This window comes from Anabrus simplex, chromosome 9 (assembly GCF_040414725.1).
Source record: "Anabrus simplex isolate iqAnaSimp1 chromosome 9, ASM4041472v1, whole genome shotgun sequence".
NCBI lineage: Eukaryota > Metazoa > Arthropoda > Insecta > Orthoptera > Tettigoniidae > Anabrus > Anabrus simplex.
In genome coordinates this window covers 18,904,842-18,927,370 of record NC_090273.1, presented here as the reverse complement: position 1 = coordinate 18,927,370, position 22,529 = coordinate 18,904,842, and the positions used below count along the sequence as shown (strand labels likewise).

At 39.6% G+C, this 22,529-nt stretch overlaps 1 protein-coding gene across 3 annotated transcripts in view; it reads left to right on the top strand.

Annotated features, from left to right (window-relative positions):
* Positions 1 to 479: 479 nt before the first annotated feature.
* Positions 480 to 22,529, top strand: part of GABPI (zinc finger DHHC-type palmitoyltransferase GABPI) — a 46,253-nt gene continuing 24,203 nt past the window's right edge. For 2 of the 3 annotated variants that reach the window (XM_067153666.2, XM_067153665.2), the window contains exons 1-4: positions 480 to 810; positions 1,266 to 1,847; positions 11,321 to 11,497; positions 22,126 to 22,321. In XM_067153666.2, coding sequence (XP_067009767.2) covers positions 683 to 810; positions 1,266 to 1,847; positions 11,321 to 11,497; positions 22,126 to 22,321 — 1,083 coding nt within the window. In that variant the 5' untranslated portion in view covers positions 480 to 682. The remainder of the gene's footprint in view (positions 811 to 1,265; positions 1,848 to 11,320; positions 11,498 to 22,125; positions 22,322 to 22,529) is intronic. The other variant, XM_067153667.2, reaches the window with a different exon arrangement.

Genomic DNA, 22,529 nt, shown 5'->3' with positions numbered 1-22,529 from the left:
CACTTTGCAGGAGGAAGATGTGGCCCTCTTAAAAAACTTGGCATCTTATGTTTCCTCACAGGATAGGTCTCCCAGGAATGCAAGTAGTGTTGTACCCAAATGACACGAACTCCCTCCGATAATTGCTTTATATTCACCTCATATCATATTCATCCACAATTTCGCGATACCCACTTAATTGACGTGTTAGATACCCGATTTCTAGCCGGTAGTTGCCTGACTGCATTTCCTTTATGTCACCCAACTAGTCCTTAGGTGTTGACTCGGTCAGTATGTGATTGGTAGAAAGTCGCCAAGTAGCAGTCGTTATGGCGTTAAGCTTAGTCACCTTGTGTCCTTGTGTTTTTCTGTGTAGTCGTTTTGTCGTTTCATTTCTTAATCTCCCCCCCCCCCCCAACACCTTTTTTTTTTTAATTTACGTTTCCGCCTCCTCCATACTTTGGGTTTGTTTATAGGTTGCGTAGCTGGGTACACCGCTCTCAAGCGAAGCCCATTAAATTCTCAAGACCAAGACAGTGACTATCCTATAATAACTGTTGTAAATTATTTGTTTCTCCTGCATATTGTGCGCTACTGATCAATACTGTAATGGAATGGGATTGTAGACTTGGTGAAATTACTTCGATAAAAGCCCAAAAATCATCAACAACAACAATAAGTATTTAATGGCGTTCGCGAAAGAATGCCGATGTCAGATTGGCGGAGAAGCGATCCCCTTTGTTGTTGTGAATATGTCAACAGCAACGATGAACGAAGCCACATATTAGAATGCTGCTGTAATTGTGAAGTTTTAGACCAGACTTGTGAAAGGTTGTTTTATTATTTTAAATATTCCGGTTAGGAATTTTATTTTCCATTTATTTAGGGAATTCTTCAAGTTCTTCGAAACTGCATTAAAATGACGGAAAATGTTTAATATAACACATACCCGTAGCATGTTACTTTGATGTCTCTCCCAGCAGTTAAGTGATTTCTGTTCTTATTATTAATCCATTACTGGCATTAGTTTCCGTAGCCTATCTTGATATCTCTGTTATTTTCTACTCCGATGACAGATGGTTCCAAATGAGGCGTGTAGTCTATCTTGAGCCACATAATGGAATGCTTAAGAGCTTCAAGTTAGAGCTATAACACCAAGAAGTTGTATTCCCACAAGCCTGTCTGTTTTCTAGGAATTATTTATGGCTCAGGCCTACTAGAAATGGCTCTGGCATATATTAATAATGTTAACTTCATACATCACCAGTTATGCTTTCTTTTTCTAGGTTAATCACATGTAGACGTATCCATCGAGATCAATTATCTGAAATAATGAATACCATTCTTGAACGATTTCGAGTGCCCTGGAGAGGAGGTGCTAAACAGATAGCATGTGACTCTATCCTTCCTATTTTCATGCAGCCGCTCCTGGCTTACATAGCAATTCAGAATGTGTGGTGTACAGTATTAGCAGTTGTTATCCTTCAAGTGTTGTTGTGGTATGTGTGCTGTGTGTATGTAAAGAAAAATCCTCAGACTAGAGTATTTTTCGTTTGGATTCTGACATCTGTTACCCTACTAATAATGGTGTTTGAAGTAAGTGTTGTTCCTTTTATGGAGATACGACCTGAAGAAAATGTAGCATTCATTGTTCTAGTGGTCTGCTCTTTATTTTGTTTGTACAAAGTGTGGTCAAGGTCCTCATTGAACCATGTAATACATAATAACAGCCAGGAGGAATTACTGGTCAACAGGAGCAAAGTCTCGGAGAATGTTTGTCCTACATGTAGGAAAAGAGTTCCTCCACGAACCTACCACTGCAATATTTGCCAAACCTGTGTTCTGAAGAAGGAATACCACAGTACATGGTAAGTACAGTTTAAAAAAAGTATAATCGAGATGATTTTGTCAAGCTGGAGTGAAGTCAGTATGTAGACATAATGGTCTTAAGATATAGGTACTCTCATAAGTTATGATTTTCATTTCCATGTTGACTTATAGGGCCTAACTATATAATGGGGATTAATTGAGGGATGTTCAACCATTCAACACAATGTATAAAACATGACATTTATTGAGCGAAAACCGTTTTTGATTCACTTGGAATCATCATCAGTTCGCGATAAATAAATAAAAAATCAAAGGATCCTAATAACAGTCAACCAGAAAACTGCCTTAAATACATTTACAATGGTTGACATTAAAATACATATGACCGTAAAACATATTAGTATGTACAGAGCCAACGGCCGTAGCCGTGTTGAAACACCGGATCCCGTGAGATCTCCGAAGTTAAGCAACATTGGGCGTGGTCAAGAAGTGGATGGGTTGCCACGCGCTGTTGGTGGGGGTAAGGGAATGGAGGAGCGGAAAGGAACTGGCCACCCTACCGTATGTAAACTCCGGCTCAGGCACCTCTGTGGAGGTTCAGACCTGCCTTCGGGCAGAATACACCCTTACCTTAGTATTTACAGAAAGTTCTTGGAACAGACTTCCACCTTTAAAGATACTATGCCATACAACTGAGGCCATACCATTAATCAACTTTTATTTCAACAATAACAATCGCCAGTTTCAACAACAAAGCAGATGTTATATAACAACGAAGGATGTTCTCCCAAACCACACACAATCACAATCACTACTGAACTGCATTTAGGGCAGTCGCCCAGGTGGCAGATTCCCTATCCGTTGTTTTCCTAGCCTTTTCTTAAATGATCGCAAAGAAATTGGAAAATTATTGAACATCTCCCTTGGGAAATTATTCCCCTTCCTACAAACAAATATTTGCCCCAATTTGTCCTCTTGAATTCCAACTTTATCTTCATATTGTGATCTTTCCTACTTTTAAAGACACCACTCAAACTATTTGTCTACTGATGTCCTAGTTAAAATTGAAATAATAAATAAAGAGGTTCAACCTATTCAATACAAAAGAATAAGAAATGCAGTGATTACATTCTTATTTAATAATAAGTAGAAGTGGTACCGGTTTCGACCCTAGTCCAGGTCATCATCAGCCGATTAAAACATGAAAAACAATGCATAGGAAAAATAAAATAAAAGATCAAGTTCACTCTGGATCAGTAGAAGAGGCGATATAAAAATGACAGTGGTAGACACTGTAAAATTCAGAAGAAGTAAAATGTAAGTCACTTAAAAGAAACAGTGATTAATTTTCTGAACGGCAGTATGGCACACGCATTTCTTATTCTTTTGTATTGAATGGGTTGAACCTCTTTATTTATTATTTCAATTTTAACTGTGATACTTTTCAATACGGAACAATGAAATTTTTATCTTTAAATACTGATGTCCTCCCACGCCATCTCTCCACTGACAGCTTAGAACATACCACTTAATCGAGCAGCTCGTCTCCTTTCTCTCAAGTCTTCCCAGCCCAAACTTTGCAACATTTTTGTAACGCTATTCTCTTGTCGGAAATCACCCAGAACAAATCGAGCTGCATTTCTTGGGATTTTTTCCTGTTCTTGAATCAAGTAATCCTGGTGAGGGTCACATACACAGGAACCATACTCTAGATGGGGTCTTACCAGAGACTTATATGCCATCTCCTTTATATCCTTACTACAACCCCTAAATATCCTCACAACCATGTGCAGAGATCTGTACCCTTTATTAACAATCATATTTATGTGATTTCCCCAATGAAGGCCTTTTCTTATATTACCACCTAGGTACTTACAAACCCTCAGCTTATTGTTTTAACTGCAAGTATCAGCACTTCACAAGACCATCAAATTTAATACAAGTTTTTACCATCCACCAACGTTTTAACTAAGAATATCTGAACGTTTTAACATATGTCTTTTATACCCACTGTAATAAATAAGAACCTGACAGTATTCTGAAACTCTGTTTTTACATTTTCCTAAAGCTCTGTTCAACAGTGTACAAACGCACTGCAATTAACAATGAACTAAATCCAAGAACTTTCTGTAAATATTAATGTGGTTTTTTTTTTTTTGTCATGTGTGTCTGCAGTTATCTGTGACCTGTTCCAAGAAATTTCTGTAAATACTAATATGTTTTATGGTCATATGTTTTTATGTCAACCATTGTAAATGTATTTTCATGTTGATTGTTATTAGGATCCTTTGATTTTTTATTTATTTATCGCAAATTAAGCTTGTGAGATTTTAGAAATTATGAATCACTATCTGTGGTTAGAATACCAAGGAATTGTTGTTTTTGCTTTGGATTTCAATAAAAAGAGGTCCCGTAACTAATGATTGCAAGTTTAAATGCGCTCGAAATTACAAGGTTTAAGATGGACTTTTACCTATCACAAACTCGCGTTTCAGTTATAGCTGACTTCTTAAATTGTGCCGGTGCCTATGACAGGGTCCGAGCAATTTTCCTTCTTTATGTATAGGCCTACAAAAATCTCTTAGATATTTCTCCCCTCCTCACACAGATTTGAACCCAGAATGTTAAGCAGTCCAGTCAAAGTGCCATTCTGCTACTGAAATTTACCTAAAAATGAAATTAATCGCCCGGAGATAAACTGATAAAAGCCTGTGAGGGAGGAGAATTACGAGTATGTTTTACGATGTGTGAGCTGATAAAATTACTGCTGAGCCTCCTTGGAATAATAGCAACAATATTTAATGTTACTCTAACGCTTTCATGATCCCCGTACATGGATATTATTTTCCGCGCCTAGCACATAGCGAAAGGCTTTCACTGTAGTGTAGTAACTCCAGCCAGATCATGTGGCAACACAGCACTCCCGCTCCTTTGTTCGGAGCTGCGAGCTATCAGAACACGCACGTTGTTTTAATAGGACTATAGACCTACAGTTTGTGTTTACTGTCAACAGTTGGCTAGTACATCAATTTCGTAATACTCCACGTGGAATCAAAGACCAGTAGTAGAGTACTGGACAGCACAGTTAGGTTTTCACGCACAGCAGTGCAGCAAGTTGTCCATTTGTGTTCCGTAATGTAGGTCTATCAACAAGGTCTCAAGCATTCTGTAGGGCGATAGCAGCACACTCTGTTTCGCCTAGAACGATAGCAGAACATTCTGTGTGGGCAAGTGCAGTGCATTTGATTTGACACGTTCCCACTAATATTTGACGTATAAACTAGTTTAACAGAATCTGCATATTAATATATATATTTATAAAGAGCACTCCAATGAGTATTAAGTTTGTTGTGCTAATTTACATTTTGCTGTATTCTGTTAGAGTCTTTAATCTGTTTTTGCACTTTAGCAGATGGTAGCAGTCGCACTTTTCCTTGCACAGTGTACACAGTCATCTGTTGGGTTGTGGAATTTTGTCTTTGCGCACATTTTGTGGTGGAGGCCATGTATTGCATATCTTGTTATGACATGTCTTTGTTCTTGAACTTGTTTGGTCCAGTTACGATTGATCATGGCGTAATTTTCGTAGAATTCGTGGTCTATTTCCATGCATTTCTTAAGAAGTTTTTTCTGAAGCTCTTGGAATGGGTTGGTAGATGGCAGTGGTAGATTGAGTCGTAGATCTTCAATGAAGCAGGTTTCCCGTGCCAGTACATAAACAAGTCTGGAGGGTGCCAGTTGACCTACTTCTTCAGGAACCTTGCTTTGACTTTCTATCCTCTCCAAGTCACCGATTGTCAGATTGTCCCATATTATTTCGATTCCGTATGTGACAATTGGGGTTATTGCGGTCTTGAATAAAGTAATCGCTGTGTTAAGGGATAGCATATATATTTTCTTGATATTGTGAATGGCTCTGATTGCTGCTGTCGTTCTATGACGTGGTTATTGAAGGATGTCATGCTCGAATTTGGAGCGTGATGCCCACGTATTTGAATTTCTTGACTATTTCTAGTGTTTTATTATTTAATGATATAGAGTCGTTGCAGAACATATTAGACCAGGAGGATATAGTTAGATTTATTAAGGCACAGAGATTGCGATGACTTGGCCATGTGGAAAGAATGGAGGAAGATCGAATGCCAAGAAAAGTAGTTAAATCCCGAGTAGATAAAAACGGCGACAAGGAAGGCCCCGTAATAGATGAAGCGATGAAGTTGAAGCCGACCTGAGGGCAATGAACATCCGCCCATGGAGAGCAGCCGCTCAGGTTCGAAGTAGATGGCAGACTATCGTAGAAGAGGCCAAGGCTCACATAGGGCTGTAGTGCCGGATAAGTAAGTAAGTAAGTAAGTAAGATATAGCGTCATCCTTGGCAGCCTTGCCACCTTTTCTGAACACCATCTGTACTGTCGTTTGCTGGTTAATTTCAAATTTGTTATTTGAAGCCCAAGCTTCTAACTTCATTGTCGTCTGTAGTTCTGCCTTTGAGCTCGATCCCAGAGCTATGTCATCAGTGTACATTATTAGAGTAGTCTCAGGGGAGTCCGTCATTATTTGTGCGATGTCTGCCGTTGCTACGTTGAATAGTACTTAGTGGGTCTCCTTGGGGTACCCCATTTGTTTGAATTACTTTCCCAGATGAGGATGCTCCATCTTCAATTTTGATTAGGTTGTAGTCTAGTTTGGTCTCAACGATTCTTACGAGCGTGTTGTCACCAATCATTTGTTTTAATTTTCCCATCAAGTTATCTCTGTTGATAAGATCAAAAGCCTTCTTATAGTCAACAAAGACTGCATATTTGGTCTGCAGTAGGCTGGTCATAACCTAAGAACAATGTTTAATCCAGCCATTTTCCTTCAGGCACAGGATTGATGTCAATACACCTGTGGGTGGGGGAAGTAGAATATCACCCACAGTATCCCCTGCCTGTTATAAGAGGAGACTAAAAGGGGCCACAGGGGCTCTCAACTTGGGAGCGCAGGTTGGCGACCATGGGGCCCATTTATAGTTGACGTCGTGCCACCCACTACTCACTACATTCAGCTATGTGCGGAATGACTGTCGTTTGTTTACTTGTCGCGGAGGATGTGGTCGGATGGTCAACAAGGCTGTCACCCTGTTTACTTCGGAAGTAAGATCATTCTGTAAGGTAACTGAATTAATTATAGCTAGTGACGAAACCATTGGACTGTGACAAAGCAAAGGGGATCTGGGGACATAAGCCCCCCAGGTTAGGGTAGCGAAGTGGTTTTTAGGTCTCTAGTATTCTGTAGGGTGATGTATTCTGTGTTGGACTGTGGTGAAAAGCTGAATTTATAATTCGGGTTAGGGACAAAGTGATTGGTCTGAGTTGGTTAGGTCTGACTAGTGACAAAATCACTAGTCTGGATTGGTTAGGTCCGGTTAGTGACAAAACCATTGGACTGTGACCAAGCAAAGGGGGCCACACCCCCAAGTTAGGGCTGTGAAGCCGGCTTTTAGGTCTCAAGCATTCTGTAGGATGATAGCAGCACATTCTGTTTCGCCTAGAGTGATACCAGAACATTCTATGTGGGCAAGTGCAGTGCATTTGATTTGACACATCCCCACTAATATTTGCTATTCTGTATTCCACTTACTGAGCTCGATAGCTGCAGTCGAAGTGCGTCCAGTATTCGGGGAATAGTGAATTCGAACACTGTCCACAGCCCTGAAGATGGTTTTCCGTGGTTTCCCATTTTCATACCAGGCAAATGCTGGGGCTGTACCTTAAGGCCACGGCCGCTTCTTTCCCACTCCTAGCCCTTTCCTATCCCATCGTTGCCGTAAGACCTGTCTGTGTCAGTGCGACATAAAGCAATTTATTACATGTGATAAATATAATTTTTGATCCGTATTGATGATATTTGATTAGAATAATAGCAGTAAATTAATTTATTAATGTGACCATCTAATCAATACAATAAGTCTTGTCTTTGTTGATTTACATTGACATGTTAACTAAAATGGTACATGTTTCACCTTGTATATAGGCATAATCAGCCATTGCCTTAACCTTGAAATAAAATCAGGCACCTGATTTACATATAAATAAAATAAAACTAATTTTTAAAAAGCCTTGGAGAGACTTGAACTAAAATTAACATATAGTAAAATACTTGTACAATGTTGGTTTTAAAGATATTGCAATGAGTGAGGAGTTTACAATTGGTGAAAGTATTTGCAATATTGACATTAGAAGGCTACTATTATAATTAAAATGAACAAAGCAACAGTCTGTTAAAAACAAGTGGTAAGATTGCTATAAAATTATGTTGACTGGCCAGCGGTTACAATTAGACAAAGACAAAAATGACGATTAAAATCGAATTATTCAAAAAATAATGTTGAAGGATAGTCAAGTGACCTGTAATTATTTGTTTACATGAGATAAAAGTCGAAAGTCAATGGCATATCAAAGTGAACCACAACTTCACCATATGTCACTTTCTGGCTGCAACAATTAGACACACTGAGCTCGATAGCTGCAGTCACTTAAGTGCGGCCAGTATCCAGTATTCGGGAGATAGTAGGTTCGAACCCCACTGTCGGCAGCCCCAAAAATGGTTTTCCGTGGTTTCCCATTTTCACACCAGGCAAATGCTGGGGCTGTACCTTAATTAAGGCCACGGCCGCTTCCTTCCCGCTCCTAGCCCTTTCCTGTCCCATCGTCGCCATAAGACGTAAAGCAACAATTAGACATCCTAGTTTAGTTCACAGTTTTCATTTCTTAATTTATGTATTTACTTATATTTGCTTAATTTCTGTTTTTTAATTGTAGTTTTATATTTTTTATTTTTTCTGTATTGCACAAATCTCTCGATTTCTACTTTGTGTTTTATCTTCAATTTTTATATTTATTCTGTTTTGTAAATTATTTGTTGTGTTTCTCATCATGTTATTTTTACACAATTTGTGTGCGGCTTAACTTGTACCATAAGCTAAATAATAATTCCTGTTAGTGTTCTGTGTACAAGCCTCCGTGAATTAACTAAGCACCTCCACAATCCTCTGTTTACAACTTGCTGTATGGCCTCTTTAAGTTTCACACCCCTTACCATTATATCTTTCAAAATCGCATCTAAATATCGCTGCCTTAATCTCCATCTGCCTTTCTCTCACCCTCCATTGCAGAGTCCTTTATTCTCCTGGGTAGCCTATTCTCCGTCATTTGGTTAACATGACTCTAACCATCCTCAGATTCTTGTTGCTGACTCTAGCTGAAAAATTACTCAGTGCCATTCTACTTCATCGGGTTCCCGACGTGGTGAATGCACTGAAACAATTCTCATTCTAATTCCTGCAACTACCAAATCTCTCATATCATTTGCTCATTTACATGCCTAACAGAAACTATGTTGTGTACGATAGTGTTCATGATGTACAGTCCTTCCCCTTCTAACACTCTATAAACGCTTATTTCTTTCTCGTTATCATCCCTTACCCAGACGTCATTAACTCCTAACACATCCAGTTACAATCCTCTTTCCTGACTCAACCTGTTCTACTTTCTTTCTTTCTTTCTTTCTTTCTTTCTTTCTTTCTTTGTTTCTTCCGTCCGCCTCTGTAGCGTAACGGTTAGTGTGATTAGCTGCCGTTCTCAGAGGCCCGGGTTCAATTCCCGGTACCGCCAGAAATTTAAGAATGGCAGGAGGGCTGGTATGTGGTCAGAATGGTACATGCAGCTCACCTCCAGTGGGGGTGTGCCTGAAAAAAGCTGCACCACCTCGGGATGAGGACATGAGTTTACTTTTTCTTTGTTTCTTCCATAAGGCCCATTAATAATAGCTCCCCAATTAAATTCAGTTTCATTCACAAAGTTGTTTTAGGAGTCCTTGGCTTGTCAAATGAAAGTGGAGCTACATCGCTCATGCAGGTCCTTGGCTTGCTTAAAACATTCTGAGCTCAGTAAATTTCTGTGAAGTAGGACACTATCCTATTTACACATAGTCCCGGTAAGAATGCTGTATTGGTTTAGGGATCCCCTGCGTATAGTCCTAGCCAACTAAGGATGAGAAGGGACATGATTCAAAGTATGTCTAAGATGCCCATTGTAGACTGCCGAACGTTAATATACACAATAGAAACCAAAAGGAATGACAATAGCCTGATTAGATACTTTGCTGTCTTCAACATTTTCATTATTACTTTTAAGCTGCTAGAGGAAAAATGCTTGAGACACACACATGCCAAACAAATTTACCAATGGCTGAGATGAAAGAGTAGGGGCTACCTGGCTGAGGCGGTAAAGGCATACTCGGTTCGCTCGGAAGGACGTGGGTTCGAATCCCCGTCAGGAAGTCGTCAAATTTAAGAAAAGAGATTTCCACTTCTGGAGGTGCACATGGCCGTGAGGTTCACTCTGCCTACACCAAAAACGAGAACCAGGTTAATTCCTGGAGGCAAAGGCGGCCGGGCGTAGAGCTGACCACTCTACCCCACCAAGTGCCGAGGCTATGGATAGTGAAAGCCTTTACCTTCCACCTCTCCAAGGGCCTTCATGGCCTGTACGGAGATGACTTTGCTTTAGATGGAAAAGTCTGATGTGCCACATGCCTACTTTTTCTTCTTAATGCTTAGTAGACAACCACCATTCTGAAATACCAGAATAACACCATACACTGTGTAAGGACAACCATCCTTTTTCCACACAATGCAGCAGTCAAGAATGTCAATCACAAAAATACCATTAACTCAAATTTGGACATACACCCTTTCGCTTCTCAGGTGTGGATAGAAAGGAAAGAAAAAACTTGCCAAACTGGGTATGAAAGCTAGAGTGCCTGCCACTTGACCAGCATTAACATTTAGAACATTATGCAAGCCGATTCAGTGATGCATTCAATAAATCGTAAGACGCGTATGAGGGTAAGGACGCCAAATCCTTATAATGGACTATATTTGTAAGTAAAATTTTAAAATCAATATATCTATTAGGAATGTATGGATATTCTTGGGATTTTTTAATGATTCAGACCCCTGCCTTAATAGCAGTGAACTAAGTACATTAGGCATGAATCAGGGAAAGTACAGATGGATAAGGTTAGAAAATCTCCAGGAGACTTACATGGATATGATTAATGAAAAGCTCAAAAGAATAGGCAGTCACCAGGTTCAGGATTTAAAAAGAGAATGGGGTGGAAAGAGCAATGGAATGGCTAAGTACAAGAGTGTGTGAAGATGGGAATAACGGTATGTTTTAGTGGAATGATGAAGCTTTATAAAGATTTGATATGCCCATCCGACACTTAGATAAACCTAGCAGCACACTGGATTAATTTATATGAGTTAATGTAACATAGGTGAGAATCTAGTCTCCAAATATTACGATCCTAAATTATAAATACTGTACTAGTGTACTTACTGGAGCATGGATAGTAAGAAAAAAAGTATTGTGTGGTATTTTTAATCTTTAAAAAATACAAGTGGTCATATTTTTACACCTTGGTACTGTACTTGTTACTGCAATGGCTGTTGATCTTGTTTCAGGCTCAATTGCTGTATTGGTGAGAAAAACAGTTCCCTGTTTGTTCTGGGGATCTTTCTTTCCTTCCTTTCTTTAATTTATGGAGCAGTTTTGACTTTGACTACAGTGTGCCATCCCGTCTACATAATGGAAATATTTTTGCTGCCAGATGATTGTAGTGATGTATATCATAATGTGGAGTAAGTATTATTTGTATTTTTAGGGCTGGTCAGATGCAAATTTCATTGGACTACAGATTAAATTTTTTATTTATATCCTGAAATAAAGGAGTATACTTCTGAATCAGCGTACTTATTTTGGTTATAATTTATTGATTATTTTATTAATAAGAAATTATCTGAGCTAGTGGCTTATGGGTGATTTGCTGTGTATTTTATAATGTTCCTATGGGACATAATGTGCATGTCATGTGACTCAAATATACGAGAGGTATTTGTGTGATAATAAATCATAAGCAGTCATTTATTTGTTTTGTATTGAACTGTATAATTTGAGATAAATATATTGGAGGTGTATGCAGAGAAGTAACACTTGTATGAACACAGTCAACCATAAATTATCTTAGCATGTTTTACAACATTCCACCTCAAAACTGGAAAGTGCAAGAACAACTCTTCACAGCTAGATATGGCCTAATACAAATAATTTAAAGTAACTAACAGAGGGACCAGTGCTACACTACAGAATAAGAATCCTAAGCAAGTTTCTCCACTGAGCTCCAAGTCTTCACTCTGAGAAAAGTATTTTTCAAATTTTTCCTAGACCACCTGTATTTATAATTCATTTCAGTGTTCTTGTTCTGAATAATTTTTAATTGTAAAACTTAATATTTATTGTTACCTCATTTTTTCCATTCTAAACTCTTGTCTACAATTGCAGGCAGAGGAAAGTACACTGGCAGTCAAAAATAGTGTAACAACAAAAGTAAAGTACAACTATTGAGAAATCTTCAGGTTGAACAAGTATAATGATTAACCACTAGTGCTGAGTCTTTTAAGTATTTCAAACAAAATTATAATACAAATAACAAAGGATCCCGTGCTTCACTATATTAAAAGAAACTCAAAGCTTTCAATGAAGAAAATGTAACATCATATTACATGTTCAAAATATAATTGACCAAGCTCGATAGCTGCAGTCGCTTAAGTGTGGCCAGTGTGCAGTATTAGGGAGATAGTGTGTTCGAACCCCACTGTTGGCAACCCTGAAGATGGTTTACCGTGGTTTCCCATTTTCATACTAGGCAAATGCTGGGGGCTGTGCCTTAATTAAGGCCACGGCCACCTCCTTTCCACTCCTAGCCCTTTCCTATCCCATCGTCGGCATAAGACCTATCTGTGTCTGTGCCTGGTGTGAAAATAGGAAACCACGGAAAACCATTTTCAGCGCTGCCGATAGTGGGGTTCGAACCCACTATCTCCCGGATGCAAGCTCACAGCCACACGTTCCTAACCGTACGACCAACTCACCCGGTAAAAAATTAATCTTGTCCTGTCAGTAATGTGAACTCGTGATGAGCAAACTTGATGCACTGACATGCCCGCTGCTAGCCCTGCTGTCCTCTTTACCCACTCTGATAAACAAACACTAACTGTACCTCACCCAAATGCAATCACATTTTGAACAAGTCTCTGTCATCCACGGCTGTTACTCATTTCCGAGTATACAATTTCTTCTCCTTACAGTTCATTTGCACTTAGTACTGTTTGTAAACATACTTGTGACTAAAGAAGAGAATTCTAGCATGAAACATGTGTCCACACAGATTGCACTCGATGAATGGCAGAGGAAGGGATTGCATCTGATGAAGCATTTCTGTCATTTAGACTCTTCAGGCCTGTGACACTCTTACTTAAACAGTTTAACAGTAGTAGAGGTTGTTCTGGACCAAAGCAAGCGATCCTTGGCAAGTGTGTCTCAGGATTGAGGGTTGATATTTATGGCCTTCATGGTTTGTTTAAGCTGGTCTGTCTTTATAAAGCTTCAAAGGGGCACCTTGGGGTCTTGTGCACAAGAAAAGTTCTCCATACAGGAATTGGTGAGTAGACATTCCCAGTACACCGAAGCCGATGGCCAGTGATGGGAACTTCTATGCTGTTTATGCATGCGTTCTCAAGAACTATAAGATTGGAAACATTGTTCTACCATTTGATATTTAATATGACATGAAATTTCTGTTGATGAAAACCCTCAAGATTCTTGATGTCATGGAGGGTCCAGGTTTCACATCTGTAGAGTAACATGAAATAATGACTGATTTATACATCACGAGTTTGATATGAACTGTTATGTCTTTATTCCTGAAGATCCACTTGGATAGCCGACCAAATGCCAAGTGGGCAGCATGGAGTCTGTTTTTCACAATGCTTCCAACTAACAGGGGGCGGGAAGGTAGGTCCACCTATTCAATACCAGTTATTACTTATGAGTTGTCTACCTGTTCTAGAATCTCATCTGAGACATTGAACTGAGCAAAGGTAGTCCCTAGGACAGGTTGAGCAAAAGTCTTGGTTTTTTTTTGCTTTGATAGTGAGGCTAAAACGATCATATGCACATTAGAAACTATTGACTGTCTACTGGCCTCCATTACCGCACCAGTACAACACCAGGAGTAGAAATGGTGATAAGACAGGCGCTGCCGGAACAGACAGGTCCATCTAGTATTAACGGAACAAGTAAGTCATTTTACAGTTAAGAGGTGTTAATTTAATACATTTTATCACAACGCGTGCTCAAAATTTTTAATTCAAAATTATTTTTCTACTTCATTACAGATATTCTTAAGATCCCTCCCAAAGACCAAGCAACACATCAACGGGAACAATTTTCACACAAGACTGTATCAAGTGTCTAGGATGTTTCTTCCCAATTAAGCAGCAGCCTAAAACTATGAAACAGCTAAATATTGTATTCTTGTCAATTCCTTGACGTTACATGAGACCCAAAGTCAAGACGCTAACAGTTTCATTCACAACGTTTTTGACCAGTCTACCTACAACAATCGGCTTTTAAATCTCCACTTGTGCATGACAACACATTTAAATATTAGTTACGTCAAGAACATGAAAATGAAAATCGTGGGTCAAACAAGCTCCAGTTTTAATATCACCCCTTCTCAAGAAATAAGAAGATCCGTTTCATTTTATTTTTAGTTTTGAACATTTTAAGTTAACCAGAATAGAACTGCCAAGTTAAAACACATTTAATTTAAATTTATATTTTCAATCTTGACCAACCTACAATCAGTTCAAATCTCCACTTATTGTTGACGACACATCCTGTCACCAGACACGATACGTCAAGAACTGAATATGATATAGGGGTCACATAAACCCCGATATGCAATCCTCTTCACCGAAAAGAAGATCCATTTTAGTTTTGGACATTTTCCATATTAGATAGATTAGGACCAAAAAACTTAACTGTATTGACTTATGTTTGTATATATTGTATATAATGTATATGTTGTATATAGTGTATATATTGGTATGTTTATATTGGTTAAAAAGGTCCCAAACCTTGACCTAAAGGTTGTTTACAGGCTGAAGATGCCCAAAATAATGGGTGAAACATGTACCTGACCAAATAAGTCTACATAAAATCATGTAGATAATAACCACATTAAACGTGGAAAGTATTGAATAGGTGGTTTTTTATTAAATTATCCTTGATATCTATGCCTAACGTCATCTTCAATACGGAACAATAATGAGAGTTGTTACTTGTAAATAGACACGTCTTCTCAAACATCTGCAACGTATGATGACCGTAAGGCTGATGTTCAAGTACGATGTTCTGAGAAGAAGCCCAAAAGAAAGAGTCCTAAACACAGAATTGGAACATTAAATATCCTGACCCTGACTGGCAGAAGCGAGGAGCTGATAGATATGATGGAAAGGAGGAACCTCTGTATTCTTGGCCTGAGTGAGGCAAAGTGGAAGGGAAGAGGAACAAAAAAGCTAAGAAAAGGATACAAACTACATTGGAATGGAAATAAAACAGAAGCCAAAAATGGTGTAGGTTTTATATTAAGAGAGGACATTGATGTCATCAGTGAGGTAATATATGTTAATGAAAGAATTATTAAGTTGAACATCTCTCTTAACAAGAGTGTGCTGACAGTAGTCCAGGTGTATGCCCCACAGACTGGCTGTAACGAAGAGGAAAAAGAACAATTCCGAACTGATTTAGAAGAAGCTATAGAAAGAGAGGAAAATATCATAATAATGGGAGATCTAAATGCTCAAGTTGGATCAGACAGGCGTGGATATGAAAATGTACTAGGTCCACATGGTTATGGAGACAGGAACCCAGAAGGAGAAAGTCTTCTAGATCTATGTGTAAGGGTACGAACATGCCGAGTGGATTACTCCTCGCTCAGCGCTCATCACTCCCGTGTCTTCACACAGGAAGCTGAGAGATGCAAAACAAACCCATACATTTCAATAGTAGCGTTCATGCCGGCACTTCACTCATCCCTCTTCTCTCCGCTCCTCCCTCAAGAATCAAATCGGTTTGATTTTGGAGCGATGTGCTTCTTGAGCGCTGTTCTGTGATTGGTTGGCTCAAGGCCACGGCCACCTACTCATAATATTATCGGCCTGCGTTCACTGAAGGTAAGATATCCATGTTGAATATTATCTTTACACTCGGTAAATTTAATATTTCGATGAAGTACAGATTGCTTTATTGAAGTGGAGACTAATATTATATTACTACTGCTTACGTTATTGTAATGACCAGTTCTTCTTCAATGCAAATATGACTGATATGATAGCTGCTGTACTTCCGTGGTTTCATATTGCCTTCAATTCCTTTCAGCAAATATTGAAATGTCTGCATTCTTCTTCTTTTTCTACCGCCTTTTGCCACACCTTGTGGGGCCGCGGATGCCAACCGTATCACACATGTTGGCTGACGCTGTTTTACGGATGGATGCCGTTCCTGACGTCAACCTTTTGTGGAGGAATGTAATTACTATTGCGTGTTTCGGTGGTAGTTTGTAGTATGGTGTGTTGTCTGAGTATGAAGAGGAGAGTGTTGGAACAAACGCAAATAACCAGTCCCCGAGCCAGAAGAATTAATGTCGCCAATAAAATCTCCGACCCGGCCGGGAATCGAACCCGGGATGCACTAAACCGAAGGGATCAACGTTTGCCATTCAGCCAAGGAGTCGTATACTGAAATGTCTGCATTGACATTCTTCAATAGTCGTGACATTTCTGTGGGACTTTCTTCACTTCTTGGTATAAATGATGGAATTCACCCAATCTCTGCCTTCTCTAATTAATTGGATGTGCGCAGTATCTTCTGTCAGAACTTGAAATTAAGTACAGTTTGCTTGCTATCATAAGTTCATCATCACTTCTGCTACTATACTTAACTATTATGTATGCTATTTTGCTTTACGTCGCACCGACACAGATAGGTCTTATGGCGACGATGGGATAGGAGAGGCCTAGGAATGGGAAGGAAGCGTCCGTGGCCTTAAGGTACAGCCCCAGCATTTGCCTGGTGTGAAAATGGGAAACCGCGGAAAACCATCTTCAGGGCTGCCGACAGTGGGATTCGAACCCACTATCTCCCGGATGCAAGCTCACAGCTGCGCGCTCCTAACTGCACGGTCAACTCGCCCAGTACTATTATGTATACAGAGGAGTATGAACATTTTCACGAAACAAAATTGCATTTAAAGAACACAACCCTATCTTCTCGTGAATGCTGCACAATCATAACTGGATGGAAAACTTTTCCTCATTAATGAAGAAAGAGCGAGGGTCTCCTACCCGGTATGTGCGCCTTTGAATGATGAGTGATGAGTGAAGAGCACTGCTATGAGCACTGAGTGAGGAGTAATCCACTCGGCATGTTCGTACCCTAAGGAATGGCTTGAGAATAAACAACAGTTGGTTTCAGAAGCAGCTAAGTCATAAACTAACAAGATACAGTTGGAATGGAGATACTAAAACTCTGATAGATTATTTTATATCTGATAATGTAGCAGGAAAGACCATATGTGATGTCAGAGTTATACCAAGTGAAAGCCTGGACAGTGACCACAGACTTCTCCTCGCAACAATAAAGCACATTGAAATTTATAGGCCTCAGAAATACAGGAAACCAAAAATTAAGACATGGGAGCTAAAGAAGACAGAGAAACAAGTTGAATACACAAAAAAAGTGACCAATAAATTACCATCAGATGCATTACAAGAAGGCAACATCGAGTGGACTAGATTCAAAGAAAGCATTGTCGGAGCCGCATTAGAAGTTTGTGGTAAAACTAATAGCAAAATGACCGGGCGAGTTGGCCGTGCGCGTAGAGGCGCGCGGCTGTGAGCTTGCATCCGGGAGATAGTAGGTTCGAATCCCACTATCGGCAGCCCTGAAAATGGTTTTCCGTGGTTTCCCATTTTCACACCAGGCAAATGCTGGGGCTGTACCTTAATTAAGGCCACGGCCGCTTCCTTCCAACTCCTAGGCCTTTCCTATCCCATCGTCGCCATAAGACCTATCTGTGTCGGTGCGACGTAAAGCCCCTAGCAAAAAAAAAAAAAAAAAGCAAAATGAAGGGAAAAGAAACTCCTTGGTGGAACGATCGGGTGAAGATTGCTGTGAAAGCAAAAAATGAAACCAGGAAAGCCAGAGACAAAGAAATGCAAAAAGGAAGTCAAAGGAACGAATCTAGAGTAAACGAACTGCAGCAGAAATACAGAGATCAGAAGTTACAAGTAAAGAAAATTGTGGCTGAAGAAAAACAGAAAGCTTGGACTGATTTCACAGATAAACTAGAGCAAGACAGCAAAGCTAATTCTAAACTACTTTACCGAACAATACGAAATATAAGAAGAACCAGATGGTAACATAGTTAGGGAGGAGACAGAAATAAGGAAGATCATGAAATCCTATTTTGATAATTTATACAACAGTACTGGGAAAGACTCCAATGATGTAACCACGCAGGTCAGTTTAAGCTGCAATGATGAGCCTGACCAAGAGAGTCCGCCAACATGGAAGGAAGTAGAGACGGCCCTTAATAGTATGCCCAAAGAAAGATCTACAGGATTTGATGAAGTCAGTGCAGATATGATCAAAGCAACTGGTGCAATAGGAATACAGTGGCTTCATAGAGTAATTAATGCAATATGGAAGGATAGGAAAGTCCCAGATGATTGGAAAAAGGGAATAATAATACCTCTCTTCAAAAAAGGAAGCCGGAAGAAATGTAGCAATTATAGAGGAATCACTTTATTGTCTCATGGTTTGAAAATATATGAGAAAATACTTGAAAAAAGGCTAAGGAAAATAATAGAACCACAACTACAGGAAGAACAATATGGATTCAGAGAACACCGATCAACTACCGATTTCATATTTGCACTTAGAATACTGTTAGAAAAGCATTGGGAGAAGGGCAAAGACTTAACACTAGTATTTTTGGATCTCGAAAAAGCATTTGATAGTGTTCCAAGGAAGACTATATGGGAATGTTTAAGAAAGAAGAATGTACCCAAAGGGCTTATCCAGAAAGTTAAAATGCTTTACGAAGACTGCTGCAGTTGCGTACAGATAGGAAACGGTAATTCTGATTGGTTCCAAACCACTAAAGGAGTGCAACAAGGCAGTACCCTTTCACCATTACTTTTTATCACTGTCATGGATGAAGTCATGAAAGAAATTAAGCAGAAGAACAATATGGACATCAATGCATTTGCATTTGCAGATGATGTAGTAATTTGGGGAAATACAGAGAAGGAAGTCCAAGAGGGGCTGAACACCTGGAATGAACATTTGAAAGCACACGGATTAACAATAAATAAATCGAAAACTGTTACTATGTCTGTCAACAGGCAGAAGAAGAAAGGAAAAATAATGCTGGAAGGTACACAACTGGAAACAGTAGACCAATATAAATATCTTGGGTGCATCATTTCAAGTGATAACAGAATACAGCATGAGATTAACAACCGCATTCAAAAATCAGCTCAGTTTTACCATCAAGTTCGGAACCTCCTCTGGAACGAACAAGTTCCCTTAAGATCAAAGCAGATTCTATTCCAATCATACTTCACCCCCATAATAACATATAGCCTAGAAACCTGCACAACAACCCAACAAGTGGACAGCAAACTACAAGCCGCAGAAATGAAGTTCCTACGAACTATGGTACAGAAGACAAAAAGGGACAGGGTAAGGAATGAAAGAATAAGGGAGCAAGCTGGTGTGTACCCATCCCTGAATGAAAAAGTGACAAGGGCCCGTTTGAAATGGTTTGGCCATGTCAAACGAATGGACGATGGAAGGACAGCAAAACAATGGCTACACACAGTCGTGGCCGGAAAACGACCGGTAGGAAGACCTAGGAAGAGGTGGCTGGACCAAGTGAAAGAGGACATAGGAACAAGAGGAATCGGCTGGGATGTCGTCTTGAGAGAAGAGTGGTACATGGACAGACAGAAGTGGAGAGTGCTCGTAAACCACACCCGGGCAACTGGAGTGGAAAACTGATGATGATGATGAGACAACGTCTACCTAAACAACGTCTAAATCGAGCATGATCTTCCATTGCATGAACAATGTTCAGCCGATGTTTAACTAGACATCGTTTAAAGTTTCAATATTGGTTTGAAAATGGAGATAGAAGTATCTTTCATGCAACCTTTTGCTTGTTGCAACCAATGAAATTCGTCGGTGCGTGCACTGAATGCCAGTCGGGTGTTTGTCTTCCTACACATTACTCAAATATGGTTAAACATGAGCATGAGATGCCCACAGATAAGAGTATTGCTTTCGGTGGCAATTAAATCTCATAATATTATCGACACTAAAGCGACACGCCACCGTATGGGGAAGTGTAGCTTTGATTATAGCATTGTTACAGTGAGTGTAATCTACTCATAAATACAGCAGCTTCGACGAAGGGAAGATGAAGCAATCGTAATGTGTAACCGAGTGTGTTGTAAGGGCCATATAGATGTAGCTTGCATTTTGGAGATCGTATGTTCGAAACGCATCATTGGCAGCCCTGAAGATTGTTTTACATAGTTTCCCTATTTTTACACCAGGCAAATACTAGAGCTGTTATTATGGCCATGGCTCTTCTTCTCCGGTCCTCCTCTTCAAACAATAATCACCACCATCACCACCACTTACCTTTTTCTATCTGATAGTTGCTGGAAACTTATACGATTATATATATATAAAAACCACACACAACCTACTTTTTAGTTTTTACTGTTATGTGTGTTTACTTGGCAGTAAATATAAGTGAATCCCTCCCGGTTGATGTATGTGACAGCCCTCTGACGATTGGGATAAGTAATTCTGACATGTATGTAGTCGAAGTGACCTATAAATGAAAATGAAAACCCACAACCTGTTTTCCAGTCATTGACCGGGTTAGGGATGTAATGAATGAATCATATATAGGCTATTAGTACTATGGGGTCACCCCTCCCAAAGTGATTTATTAATGACTGATAGATGCTATGAAATGAGAATGGAGAGTGTTGCTGGAATGAAATATGACAGGGAAAACCGGAGTAGCCGGAGAAAAACCTGTCCTGCCTCAGCTTTGTCCAGCATAAATCTCACATGGAGTGACCGGGATTTGAACCACAGTATCCAGCGGTAAGAGGCCAACACGCTGCTGTCTGAGCCACGGAGGCTCTTCGAAGTGACCTATAATTCCATAGAAATTATCCCATGTATAATAAAATATATCGGTTGTGAAGAATTGTATTCAAGTTGACAGTTACCGGACTGTCCATTTGTCAATCTCAAGAAACAAGTCTCTTGAAAAACAAAGTCATGTCAAATGAATTGCTGCGATTTAGCAGCGGGTGAACTTCAGAGAGGCTGTCGGACTAACCTTTCTTCCCGGAATCGTCTCAACATGATAATACAAATTACATGTTTCATGGTACATAACCTCTGATTGTGATTCACTCCTCTCATTTGAGGTTAAACAGTGCTCTCGGCAGTGTTTAAACATGACCGGTTGAACATCGGTTTTAGACATTGTCTAAGTGATAAATAACGTCTCTGCAATGCGGCAGCCATACTTAGGCATTGTTTAACCGTAGACATTGTTTAAACATTTCTGCAATCGGTCCCTAGTGTTCTACTGTTCGTTCATAATCATGTAACACGGGGGCTTACCATTTCATTCCTGTTGTAGTGCCATACCGGTTTGTGACATCATGCGATTCCACGCTAATCCAGGCACCTTTCGTGCTATGTGGTAGTCAAGCTAAACATTTAAACTCTGATGTCATTGATGCAATTATTCTGACAATAATGAAGATTTTTCATTTAATTAAACAGTTTTACAGTATTTAAATTTGGAACACCTAACGACTCAAATATATACTAATATTATGGAACTAGCACATATCTAGGTTATGTTAGCCGGGCAGTCTGTAAAAACTGCAGGGCGATCTGCCCATTAAAAAGTTCTAGGAAGAACACTGACCTTGCTTCAGTCCATGTGTGATAGGGAAGCATCAGAGATGACGAGAACCTGCCCAGACATACCATCATGGAGTGCTGGAACCAGGCCAACAAAGCGTTCAGAACAACCAAAGCATCTCTACACTGCCCACATAGCAGGTCTCGGAACAGAATCGAGGGTCTTTCCCTGGTTATAAAACACCAAATAGAGAGGCTGCTGCTGTTCTCTGCATTGTTCACTTATGAATTGGATGTTTCCTGTTTGGTTGAATCTGTGCCTTTCTGTTTTCTTATCAGTTTTTTTTGTATTGTTCATTCTATGGAAAAATTCACAAAAACTGTTCTGTCATTGCAGGATGGCTGTGTGTTTTGTGAGTGCTGTGTACAGTCTCCTCCTGGCTACTGTGCTGCTCGTGCTTGTGATCCATCACTCCTGGTTGATCTCGTTGGGCTTGACAGGACAAGAGTGGCAGGAATTGCAAGGTGTAGACGGTCGATGTTGTGGGATGTATGCAGATCGTCCATATAACAAGGGTGTGCTGAAAAACTGGGTAAATTTTATATGTTTTCAAAATGTGGGAACCTCCTAGATTATTATCATGTATCTGTTAATAGATAATAGTGATTGCTGACTGCAAAATAACCAAAGGAATTTAATGGCCAAGTGATATCTGTGATTTTTGTAGTTTTTGATGTTCTCTTTGTGACCCACTATTGTCTCTCTGTTTCATGCACACCCCTGTAACTTATTCCGAACTA